The sequence below is a fragment of the Microtus pennsylvanicus genome, chromosome 6 (assembly GCF_037038515.1).
Source record: "Microtus pennsylvanicus isolate mMicPen1 chromosome 6, mMicPen1.hap1, whole genome shotgun sequence".
NCBI classification, from domain to species: domain Eukaryota; kingdom Metazoa; phylum Chordata; class Mammalia; order Rodentia; family Cricetidae; genus Microtus; species Microtus pennsylvanicus.
Genome location: NC_134584.1, coordinates 104,936,160 through 104,947,841, shown reverse-complemented (window position 1 = coordinate 104,947,841; position 11,682 = coordinate 104,936,160). Strand labels below are relative to the sequence as shown.

General features: G+C 44.0%; 1 protein-coding gene across 1 annotated transcript; it reads left to right on the top strand.

Annotated features, from left to right (window-relative positions):
• The first annotated feature begins 376 nt into the window (after positions 1 to 376).
• Positions 377 to 8,455, top strand: LOC142852356 (liver carboxylesterase-like). The gene is made up of 12 exons (XM_075977073.1): positions 377 to 536; positions 1,069 to 1,273; positions 3,089 to 3,227; positions 3,931 to 4,064; positions 4,146 to 4,404; positions 5,535 to 5,633; positions 5,899 to 6,039; positions 6,146 to 6,226; positions 6,450 to 6,594; positions 6,993 to 7,130; positions 7,553 to 7,625; positions 8,057 to 8,455. Exons 1-12 carry the CDS (start codon positions 461 to 463, stop codon positions 8,241 to 8,243), a joined length of 1,677 nt encoding a protein of 558 aa, XP_075833188.1. The 5' UTR covers positions 377 to 460; the 3' UTR covers positions 8,244 to 8,455.
• The last annotated feature ends 3,227 nt before the right edge of the window (positions 8,456 to 11,682 follow it).

Genomic DNA, 11,682 nt, shown 5'->3' with positions numbered 1-11,682 from the left:
CAGAGGTGTCATGAGGGTAAGGTCACACTTAGAGCTCATGCTCTCTCACTTCTCTCCACATGTGACATCTTGAGTGTGTTCCTACCCACAGAAGCCCTGTGGCTTCTCCTATTAACTTTCTGCTCCCGGGTCTTCACTCTCACACCACATTGGATTAAAGGGCCAGAGATCATGGTGACTCCATGTTCAGGTCAGGGATCCTGATTCCAGAAGGACTTCAGATGCTAAGCTCTGTCTCTCTGAGTCCAGAAAGGAGGAGAAACTGCAGAGTGACTTTGCCCCGCCTGCTGGCTATTGGCTCCCAGTGGTTTCTGCCCTATCAGTTGTGCTGCAATAAGAACTTTGCACCTGCCCCAAGAAAAATATAAATTTCCTGCCTGGGCAAGTCCTACCTTCTCTGCTTCCTGCTGTAGTGAGACTGTCATCTTGTAGCAGCTCAGAGTTAGCCCTGGCATTCAATATGCCACTCGGTAGACTTCTTGGCTGGCTGTTTGCTGTGGCCTGTGGGCTCCTGCTTCTCCTCTTCCACGTGCATGGTGAGCAGAGGGGACCAGGGTCAGAGCTGCCCAGTTCTGCAGAGTCGGAGGCTGAGCTTGTGGGAGGGAAATACCAGGGACGGAGGAGCTGGTGGACGTGACAGATGAAAGTGTGGATTTGTGAGCCCTCTAATGCCCACTCTAAAGCCCACAGGATGGGCTGCGCTTAGCACAGGAGTGTCAAGGATGTCTAAAGTTACCTTTTACTTAAGGAGCAAGAAGGGATAGAAGAACAGGAGGGACATGTCCCTCCTCTGTACGTGGTTGTGGCTAGAGCTCCAACTGACCTTGGATAGTGACAATAATTCCTTCCTAATTTCAAGTGGCTCTGAACTTGTCATTTTGTTGACTATAGAAGTGCCATGTCAATCTTCAAGAGGGCCAAAGGGCAAGGATTCCAGTCCCAGGTACTCATCTCCGCGTCCCACAGGCAAACTGAGAGGACCCAAGTTACCTTCCCCGTGTAAGTCTGTGATAACGATGTAGGAATTCCAGAGTGTGGTGACAGCTGATGTCTTCTCTCCACCTACAGGCCAGGACTCAGCCAGCCCCATCAGGAACACACACACAGGGCAAGTGAGAGGAAGCCTCGTCCATGTGAAAGACAGCGATGTTGGTGTCCACACCTTCCTGGGGATTCCCTTTGCCAAGCCACCTGTGGGACCACTGCGCTTTGCACCCCCTGAACTCCCTGAGCCATGGAGTGGTGTGAGAGATGGGACCTCCCATCCAGCCATGTAAGTTTTGGGGTCCAGGGGACTTCAGGCCTGAGCTCTAGCCCACACTGCTGTGCTTCCTCCATCTCAGCTCTATAGCAGTGTTCTGTCTGTCCTGAGGGCATCTCCCATGCAGTTTTCAGAGGAATGTGCTAAGGATTCCAGAGGAACAACGGTGCCAGGCTCCTGGGTCAGAGCTTGATGCCTATAGGGACTTAGCTGCAGGTACTGCAGTGAGGAACAGAGACTAAAGCCATTCTTCATCACTGGGACCATCCACTGTCCAGGTGCCACTGACTAAGAAACAGGTGCACCTGCTTTCCACTGTGAAGAGACTATGTGGAAGAAGGAGGTACCATGAGAGTCTGGAGTGAGATGGAGAATGTCTCACTACCCTATGGTGTTGTCCATTCATCCCTATAGCTCCCGTGTAGGCACAGAGCCCCAAAACCCGAGTATTGTAGTTTGTTTTCTATTGCTGTGATAGAGGACCCTGACAAAAGCAATGTAGTGAAGAGAGATTTTACTATGGATCACAATTCCAGGAAAACTACAGAGGCTGAAGTTTAAGGGAGCTGATCCCAGCCCTAAACAGGAACAGAGCCTAAGGGGTACATCTTGTTTGATGTTGGCTCATAGGTGCTGCGGTAGAGAGGAAGCTCACCAAGATGCTGGAGGAACTGGCTGATCCTCAGCTAGTTCAATCCAGTTACTTTATTCATATGTGTGTGTGTGTGCATGTATGTATATGCATGGTTAATTGGAGCTGGCAAACTTTGAGTCATCTTGCACTTGCTGCCCATGAGAACGGACAGTGCACACAAATCTCAGTCCCTTTTGATCATAGCAAGTCATAATCAAAAGCAAGAACTCCAGGTCCGCCAGTGTCTTAGGATGAAGGTCAGTGCAGCTGCAAACTGTCAAGTAGAACCAAGTGCAGACTCTCCAGAGAAACATCATTTCTTCAAGGTTTAAACAGTCTCCAAACAATTTCTCAGCCTCTGCTGACTAACCCAAACATAGCAAAGGGATTTGCTGACTCGTTTCTCTCAATGCCAGACACAGAGGCGTTACTATACGTATCACTTAAAGCGAATTATAAAGGTTCGCTTACATATCACTACAGACACATGCCTGCCTGCTAATGCCCTACTCACTCTGTCCATTCTTACACAGTTCAGAAGCCCCTTCCAGGGAATGGTGCTTCATACAACAGGCGGGAGTTTCTCTCCATGATTATCAAGATAATGGGCTAGAGGCAAGCTCACAAGATCTAGGTCAATAGTGCTCAACCTGGGTCATAACCCTCCAGGGGTCACATAACAGATATCCTGCATAGCCGATATTTGCATTACTATTAGTAACAGTAGCAAAATTATAGTTACGAAGGAACAGTGAAATAATTTTAGGGTTGACCGTCACTGCAACCTAAGGCTGATCTAGACCATCCCTCATTTTGATTCTTTTCCCAGGTGATTCCACATTGTGTCAGTCAACAGTCAAAACCAACCCCCACACCGGGATTTAATTAGCACAGAAAGGATGAAAGTCAGTACAGGAAGGCAACCATCTCATAGAGGATGGCAGCAGTCCCCATATTCTAGCCCTCAGGGCGCTAATACCCAACCAGAGGCCTCCCTAAAAGTACTGTTCCATTCCCATTTCCTCAGAGCTGGTGGCCTTTGCCTTGGTAGGAAGGGACTTCAGAGAGGGGTCAGATGTTAGCAGGAGGAAATTATGGAAAGCAGTAGCTGAAGGTGGCTGAGAGAAAATTCAGACTAAGATTTAGGATTGATTATCACGTATGTTGGACTAACTGACTTCCATGTTCTCCAGGTGTCCACAGATTGATATAATGAAATCAGACTTTGCAGAGAAGATGAATCTGATCATGCCTCCTATGTCTATGTCTGAGGACTGCCTGTATCTCAACATCTACACACCAGCGCATGCACGTGAAGGATCTAACCTGCCTGTGAGTGTTAGAACATGGTCAGCTGGGAGAGAAGATGTTTCTTTCTCTGGAAGATTGGAAAGGAAAAAGTAATTCTGAGATCTTCTGTAGTTTAGACCCTGATTAGTAGTCTTTCCTTACTGGGGTCAGGAAGGTGATCCCAGCCATGTTGAGCTGCTTACCCCTGTGTGTGGGACTCAGAGCTATGGTGCTCTGAGAGATAAGAGGCTCTATGTCTTTGATTAAACCAGAAAATCTTCTATCAATTTAAACCTGGTAGACCCACTCAAGAGGGTGCTCAGGGGCTGCATGTTGACATCATCAAAATTCCTAGCTGCAGATTATCTGTTGTGCCAATGGGATCTGATATCTCTTCTGATTAGCAATCATAAAGACACACATGGAGACACTCCTGTTTGCTCCACTTTGATGAGTCTGAGAGTGATGATGTCATGACTGTGATGTAGAACCATTAATCTAGGCTGAGATTTCCTGATGAGGAAGTGGAAATAGAAATATGTTTATAGTCCTAGAGTACCTCATTTGTAGACCATGTCCTGAAATCCTGAGGAGACCCACTCAAGAGGGTGCTCAGGGGCTGCATATTGACATCATATTGTGTGTATTGATCTGCACAGAGGCAAACCAGATGATAATCTAGTAGCCAGTCCAGTGGAGCTTGGGCTGGGTGTGGGCCTCCTGGCATCTCTGTTGATTTCTCCAGGTGATGGTATGGATTCATGGTGGTGCACTGGTTGTAGGAATGGCTTCCATGAACGATGGATCCATACTGGCTGCTACTGAGAATATAGTAATTGTTGCTATCCAATATCGCTTGGGTGTCCTTGGCTTCTTCAGGTAAGCCTGGGACTGGGCTGGACAATGGGGTCTGAGTAGAGCATGGACAGACCTGTGATTCCTCTTCCTGCCACTTCACAGCACTGGAGACAAACACGCCACAGGCAACTGGGGTTACCTGGACCAAGTGTCTGCCCTACGCTGGGTCCAGCAGAATATCGCCTACTTTGGAGGCAACCCTGGCCAGGTCACCATTTTTGGTGCTTCAGCAGGAGGAACAAGTGTGTCTTCACTTGTTGTGTCCCCCATGTCCAAAGGACTCTTCCACAGAGCCATCATGCAGAGTGGAGTGGCCCTGCTGCCTGACCTCATCTCTGACACATCTGAGGTGGTCCTCACAGTGAGTGTCCTCATCAATACCAGTCCTTACTTTGCTACGTCAGTCCTTGCCTGTAGTATTCTGTTAATCTCTTAAGTGGGATAAGCAAGGATTATGAGAAATAATTTCTTCCCATTAATTTCTGAGTGGTGTAAAACTTAGACTCCCCTCCCCTCTGCTTTATGCGTGAAGGGCATGTTATGTGACATAAAAACTGTGCACAGTGGCTTCCACCACTGGCAAAAACAGTATGTTTGTTTCTTATTACTGTGAGAAAGACCATGACCAATAATAGATACTTGAGGAGGAAAAGGTTAACTTTCAGCTTACAGTTTATAGTCCATCTTGAAGGGAAGTCAGAGTAGACATTCAAGCAGGTTGTTAGAGCCTAGAACTGAAGCAGAAGCCAGAGAGGAGCCCTATTTACTGACTTGTTACCCATGGCTTCCTCAGTTCTTCAGCAGCTCAGGACACCTGTCCGTGGGTGGCACTGACCACAATACGACAGAGCCTCCTCCATCAGTCAATTATCAAAAATGCCTGGACTTGCCTATGGGACAATCCGATAGAGGTCTTTTCTCCGTTGACATTCTCTTTCAAGACTACCCTGGCTTGTGTCAAGTTGGCAAAGAAAAAAATCTAACCAGGCTTGCTGTGCAAATGTGAGGTCCCGAGTTCAAATCCCCAGAGCCCACAGAAGACTAGAGGTGGTGATGGTAAACCCAGTGCTCCTATGCAGAGAGGGAAGTAGAGAGAGTAGAGTCCCTAGAAGGACATAGTTCAGCTAAGCTATTATAGACAAATGCACACAGGAGGTAAGGTGACAAGTGACACCTGAGGGTGTTCTCTGAACTACACCATACCTATTGTCACACATGAACAACACACACACACACACACACACACACACACACACACACACACACACACACAAAACAACAGCAAGAAAACAAATACACGAGTAGAATGATCCCTTTTCCCAACTGTCAACTCTGAGCAAAAAAAATAATGTGAACAATTCCACTTAAGTTCTTTCATACACAGCAAACAGCAGGATGTGGTATTTAGGGGCAAAGATAATTACTTGGAATCAAGGAAACTCTGCTCCCTGCTGGTAGAGATGAACCAACCTGTGTCTTTTTCATTTACAGACAGTAACCAACCTTTCAGGATGTGAGGCCAAGGACTCAGAGGCTCTGGTGCACTGCCTACGAGAGAAGACTGTAGAAGAGATTTTGACTATCAACCAGGTTGGAAGAATTGTGTGACTTGGAGGATCTGGTCACCAGCATGTGGGATGGCTAGTCCTTACTAGTTGGACCAGTTAACTTGTCTCTTGTTAACTAAATACTATGGGCAGAGAAAAACAAATAGGCTAATTTTGAGGTTCACTTTCTTCTAGAGTGAGCATAGCATTCTTGGATGAGACAGGAAATGGGGAAATCATGTGGGTATTCAGTGGGCACCAGAAAATTTATGTGATTGATCTTCAGCACTGACCCTTAATGCCCATAGGTCTTCACTATGATCCCTGCTGTGGTGGATGGGACGTTCCTACCGAGGCACCCTCGGGAGCTGTTGGCCTCTGGGGATTTTCACCATGTGCCCAGCATCATTGGTGTTGACAGTGACGAGTGTGGCTGGGGGATCCCCTTGGTGAGACCTGGGTCTAAGCCTCTGGGGACCTAAACTCAAGTGGAGGTTGGTGGGAACTCTCTAGAGACAACCCATCCTATACTTAAGACTCTGCTCTGCTTTTCAGATGATGGGCCTTGATCATGTCATAAAGAACATAACCCGAGAGACCCTGCCAGCTGTTCTGAAGAGCAGAGCGGCACACATGGTGAGAGACGTTGGCTCCTGTCCTGATAAAGAGGGTTCCCATAAATTTTTCTCTGATGCCACAAATAAAAGTTACTGTATGTGTGTGTTTCTGTGTGGACTCACCCCAAGGCTCATATCTTTCCCAAATACCCTGTCTCATTCCTGGCCACTTACTGAGAGGCTTCTGTCTATCTATCCAAGAGCCTGTCTTATATTACCCTCCCTAATTCCTTCTGATGTAGATGCTGCCTCCTGAATTTAGTAACCTTCTGATGAAAGAATACATGGGGGATATTGAGGACCCCCAGACCCTGCAAGCACAGTTCAGAGAATTGATGGAGGACTTCATGTTTGTGATCCCTGCACTCCAAGTAGCAAATTTTCAGCGTGAGTACATCTGTAACAAGACCAAGGGCAGGGGGAGGTCAGAGCTGTGATCGCCAGATGACGTCCCTTGTGTACAGGCCTGACCCACATCTTCATCAGCTATCTGATACCAGGCACCTGAGGACACTTACCTCAGTAATTCCTTATGATAGTTTAAAAGAGTGATGCCTTATTTGGGACTAGATGGGGAAAAACATGATTGTTACTCTTGGTGTCTTGTCAAAACTGCTCATCTGGGAGTGCTGGCATTACTGTTTAACAAGTTTCCCATAGCCAATGCCCTAGCCTGGAGTTTGACACTCAACTGTGATTCCAGATGATTTTAGAGCAAGGTTTCTTGTCACAAAAGGTTGGGTAGAAAAGCTTCATGTGTGAAATCATTATGTCCTCACTCCCAGGTTCCCATGCTCCTGTCTACTTCTATGAATTTAATCATCAGCCCGGCTACATCAAGCACGTCAGGCCATCCCACGTGAGGGCTGACCATGGTGATCACCTTCCTTTTGTCTTTGGCTCCCACCTTTGGGGCATGAATGGTGAGTCATCCTTGTTTTCATTGAGTTGAATAGAGTCACTGATGAGTTCCTGAGGGAAGGCTGAGCTCTCAGTGCAGTTGAGGAAACTGAATCTCTGGGAGAAAATAGGATCCAGTAGGTGTTCACCATTTCTGAGCTGGAAAAAAAAGACAAAATAAAAAACAAACCAACCAACACAAACTCTATCAGAGTAAGAATATGAACCTTCTTTGCCTAGCTTGTGCTAGAAGGAATGAGAGCACACTAGGGTGGGAGTGAACCTGAGAGGATTCAAGTAGAGGCACAGATGGATTCTGAGTGCTTATGGAAGAGTTTAAACTAGACCAGAAATCAGTGTCAGGCTGTAGCTGCTATAGTAGAATACGAGTTTCCACCTCCATGAGGTAGCTAGGACTTGAATCCTTGTCTGCTTTTGTCTGCAGTTGAACTCACTGAGGAGGAAAAGCTGCTGAACAGGAGGATGATGAAGTACTGGGCCAACTTTGCAAGATATGGGTGAGAATATATCCCTCCCTCAACCTCTTTATGGTTGGGTCTCTATCCAGGGCTCCTATGTAGATGTGTCTCATTAGCATATGTAGGATCTTAATTACACCATAATCTTCTCCAGCTTGGGGCACACTAAGGCAGATACTGTCTAGATTTAGCTTCTTCTCATCCCACAGAGACATGCTGTGTGAGTCACAGTATTGTAGTACTGTTCTTTAGATTTTCCCTCTCAGAGAAAGATACAAAACTAGATAGCTTCCCTTGGTTTATATGGATGAGACGCTAGTGAGTGTCCTTTGTGTTCTACATCTGTACACCAGTCCTCCTGCACCCTTAGGCCCTTGGCCTACTCACCCACTGCTCTGACCCAAATCAAGGGATGATCACGCCTTGAATGAGAGAGACCTCACCCTTCCCTATTGGGGACATACCCACAGGAACCCCAACAGTGAGGGTCTCCCCTACTGGCCTGAGTTGATCCACAATGAGCAGTACCTGAAGCTGGACATCTATCCTGCTGTGGGTCAAGCCCTGAAGGCCAGGAAGCTGCAGTTCTGGACAAAGACTCTGCCTCAGAAGATCCAGGAGCTAAAGGGGGCTCAGGCCAACCATGTAGAGCTTTAGTGCCAGTTACAGAAAAGATGGGTGGAGTTGAGGGAAGATGTGGACATCCTGAGATTAAAAAGTGTGTTTGTTTTTCTTTATTTGTTCCAACACTCACACAAGCATTTTTAACCTCAGTATTTGCTCTTTCATTGTATATGACAAACCCTCTGTATGGTACTCATACTTCTGGACACATTTTATTAGACTCAATAAATGATCTCACAACCATATGGATGTGTGTTCCCCTCATCTTCTTTAACACATCACTCTTTTAGGCTCCCTCCTTCCTTTCTTCCTCCCATCATCTTCCCCTCATTTTCATTCTCGTCATCTCCAAGCCTCAGACCCTCTTCAAATAAAACAGAAGCTTCAGGCACTGTTGACTTCAGGAAATCCCTTGTCCTCTCTCAGCTAGTTCATGTTTTCTCATACTTCTAAGTTGCCAATAGAAAATCTGTTTTCCCAAAATCCATCAACTTCATTAGTGTGTAATGCTGTTCCTAAAAATCATAAACTATAAATCAGCTCTTAGCGTCTGTGACCTCAGATGTCTGCACACTGAGAATGGAGAATTACATGAGCCCATGCCAAGATAACAAGACTCACATCTCAGAAACAAAGCAAAAAAATTATAATCTCTGGTGTGGGACAATTGTCTATATTCTGTCAATTATATTTTAAATAAACACTGATTGACCAGTAGCCAGGCAGAAAGTATAGGTGGGACAACCAGACAGGGAGCAAAGGTGGGTCAATGAGAACAGAAGAATTCTGGGAAGAGGAAAGCCTAGTCTCCAGTCCTGACCTAGCCACAGGAAAAGTAAGATGTGACTGCCCTGCTGAATTAGGTACTGAGCCACATGGCTAACATAGATAAGAATAATGGGCTAATATAAATTATAAGAGTTAATAAGAAGCCTGAGCTAATGGACCAATCAGTTTATAACTAATGTAGAACTCTGTGTAATTTCTTTGGGATTTAATGATTGTGGGAACTGGGCAGGACAGAAACCTCAGACAACAAATCTCAGTAATTTACAAATGGTAACAAATAAAACTTTTTTAGACTGAGAAATCCAGGACTCAGACCTCCACAAATTTGCTGTGTGGTGAGATACAGGTCTCTGGGTAGAGGTCTCCATGATTATATCTTCTGTCCTCTGCTGGTAGAATTTGTAAACAATGACATTCCAAGGACAATGTTAAGTCTCTGTTGACTTGAACTGGGGACAGGGAAGATTTTCCTGTAAGTGAGACTGACCTTGCAGGTTGTTTCCATTCTATGTGTAGAGAATTTATTAAAGTTCTTATTGCAAGGTTGTTTCTGCTTTTCAGTTCTGCACACACACAATAAACTTCCAACAGGGAGCCAGAATCTGTTCTAGACTTTTGATATTTATCTCATTTTAGTGGCTTGAGTGTAGATTGTTTCATGGGGTTAGGATTCGATTTTAGGGCTTGTGCACATTAGGTAAGTGCTCTATCCATGGACTATAGCATCAGACCACTGTGGACTGTGTAAATGCAATCAATCTTTTAGATGTATGGTTTAGTTAGTCTGAAAATAGTCTCAAGGCTTGCAAATGCCACCACATCATATTCAGAACAGTCCTCATGCCCCCATCAAAAGCTTTCCTTGGGTGCCTTGCTATCATTCACTACCTTTGACCACTGTAACCAAGACATTGCTTTATCTTGGTATATTGGAGCTTGTCACCAATGAAATATAAGTAGAAAGTTGTGTGATTGGCTATGTCACTTTACATAATGCTTTTGTTTCCTTTTATTGTGGAACTCCATCCAACTGTGCACACGACACATTCTATCTGCTTACCCTAACTATGGGAAACTGCTTATTTTCTCTCTGCTGCTGTTCCTTTCTCATTGGTGTTAAGAAAATTCAAGATTAATAAAGCATTATGCAATCATTTCTGGGGGTATTTTCCATCCCTTTCTGCTTGTTTAAAATATCCTTTATAGTTTGATTTGAACTTTCTATAACTGCCTAACCTGTAGGAATATTTGGTATATCTGTAGTGTGCTGTATATTATAATAAGCAAAAAACTGTTTCTCAGACACATATTCTTGACCATTGTCTGTCTTTATTTGTGCAGATATACGCATGATGGCCATAACCTCTAATAAATGTGTGATTACTGAATCAACCTTTTCTGAACTCAAAGCAGTTGCTCATTGAAAACCTGAATCAGTGTCAGTGGTGTGATGTACATATTTTGATTTCCCAAAATGTGCAAAGTAGAACACATCCATCAACCAGATTTCATTCCTTTGACTACCTTTTGGATAACTCCCTGCAGGTAGTGCTGTTTGATTATAGAAAGAGAAAGTAGGATATCTCTTTATAATCTCCTTAGCTTGTTGCTATGTAATAGGAAACTCTTTCTATAAACCTTCGCTAATGACATGATGTTTTTTTAGAAATTCTGAGCATATTTACAATAAATAATCACTAAATTTCTGCATTACTTTGTGCTATAGGACCTGGCAGACCAGTATGGGATCAAATATATGTTATGTATAAGGAATAAAGCTTATTCCTGAATGTATCGTGAAAGAGTATGAATAATGTACTCAATTCTGTATTATCTGGTATAAATTCGGTGGTTTCAATATGCAAGATAACTCTTTCTGCAAATTGCAAATCAGTAACTATATTGAGAGGTCCTTTAAAATCACTTAGTATCATGAAAACAGCATATAGCTCTGCTTTTAAACAGAATTTTAAAGACTCTGTCCCACCTTACTTAAATCTTCTGAATTGTAATTTGCCTTTTCTAATTTATGTGAATCAGTATAGAATGTATGGATTCCAGTTATTGGTGTGTCACGGAGAATGCTGGGAAGGATACATGAAGTTTTCTTTATAAGGTTAATTGTATCGCTTCTAGGATAATTGCTGTTAATCTCTCCTAAAAAAAATTAGACCAAGCTCCTCACCATGCTTCATTATCTTCACATAATTTTTTAAATTTCATTAGCAGTAAAAGTCACTATAATCTCTGCTGGTTTCACTTGGAGGCTCATGAGAGGCCCCCCAAGGAGTTTCCTGATGTTATTAGGTTGCCTTTCCTGTCTTTTGTTGATCTGCATTCATTGGTCCAATGTCCGTCTTTGTAACACCTCCTACATAATCCAAAATATTGATAACTTTTATTTTTGCCATTCCCGGGGAAGGGGGACATTATTTCTATTAATTACTTATCTACAATCTCTTCTCAGATGTCTTATTCTACCACAATTAAAACATTTGGCATTTTGACATCTCCATATACCTTTGGAAATTGCTTCTCCTACCCAAGCCTCAGTATTATAGTCAAATTTCTCAATGTACAATTATGCAGGATCTATTTATCCATTGGTGCTGATCTAAACTTTAAAGGCCCAAGTATCTTTTTGCATTCTAAGTTGGCATTTTCAAAAGCCAGAGATTCAATA

Coding starts and splice junctions, on each gene's coding strand:
- LOC142852356 (XM_075977073.1), top strand. CDS start 461: ATGCCACTCGGTAGACTTCTTGGCTGGCTGTTTGCTGTGGCCTGTGGG. Junction 4,405..5,534: donor CATCTGAGGTGGTCCTCACA/GTGAGTGTCCTC, acceptor TTTCATTTACAG/ACAGTAACCAACCTTTCAGG. Junction 6,227..6,449: donor AGAGCAGAGCGGCACACATG/GTGAGAGACGTT, acceptor CTTCTGATGTAG/ATGCTGCCTCCTGAATTTAG.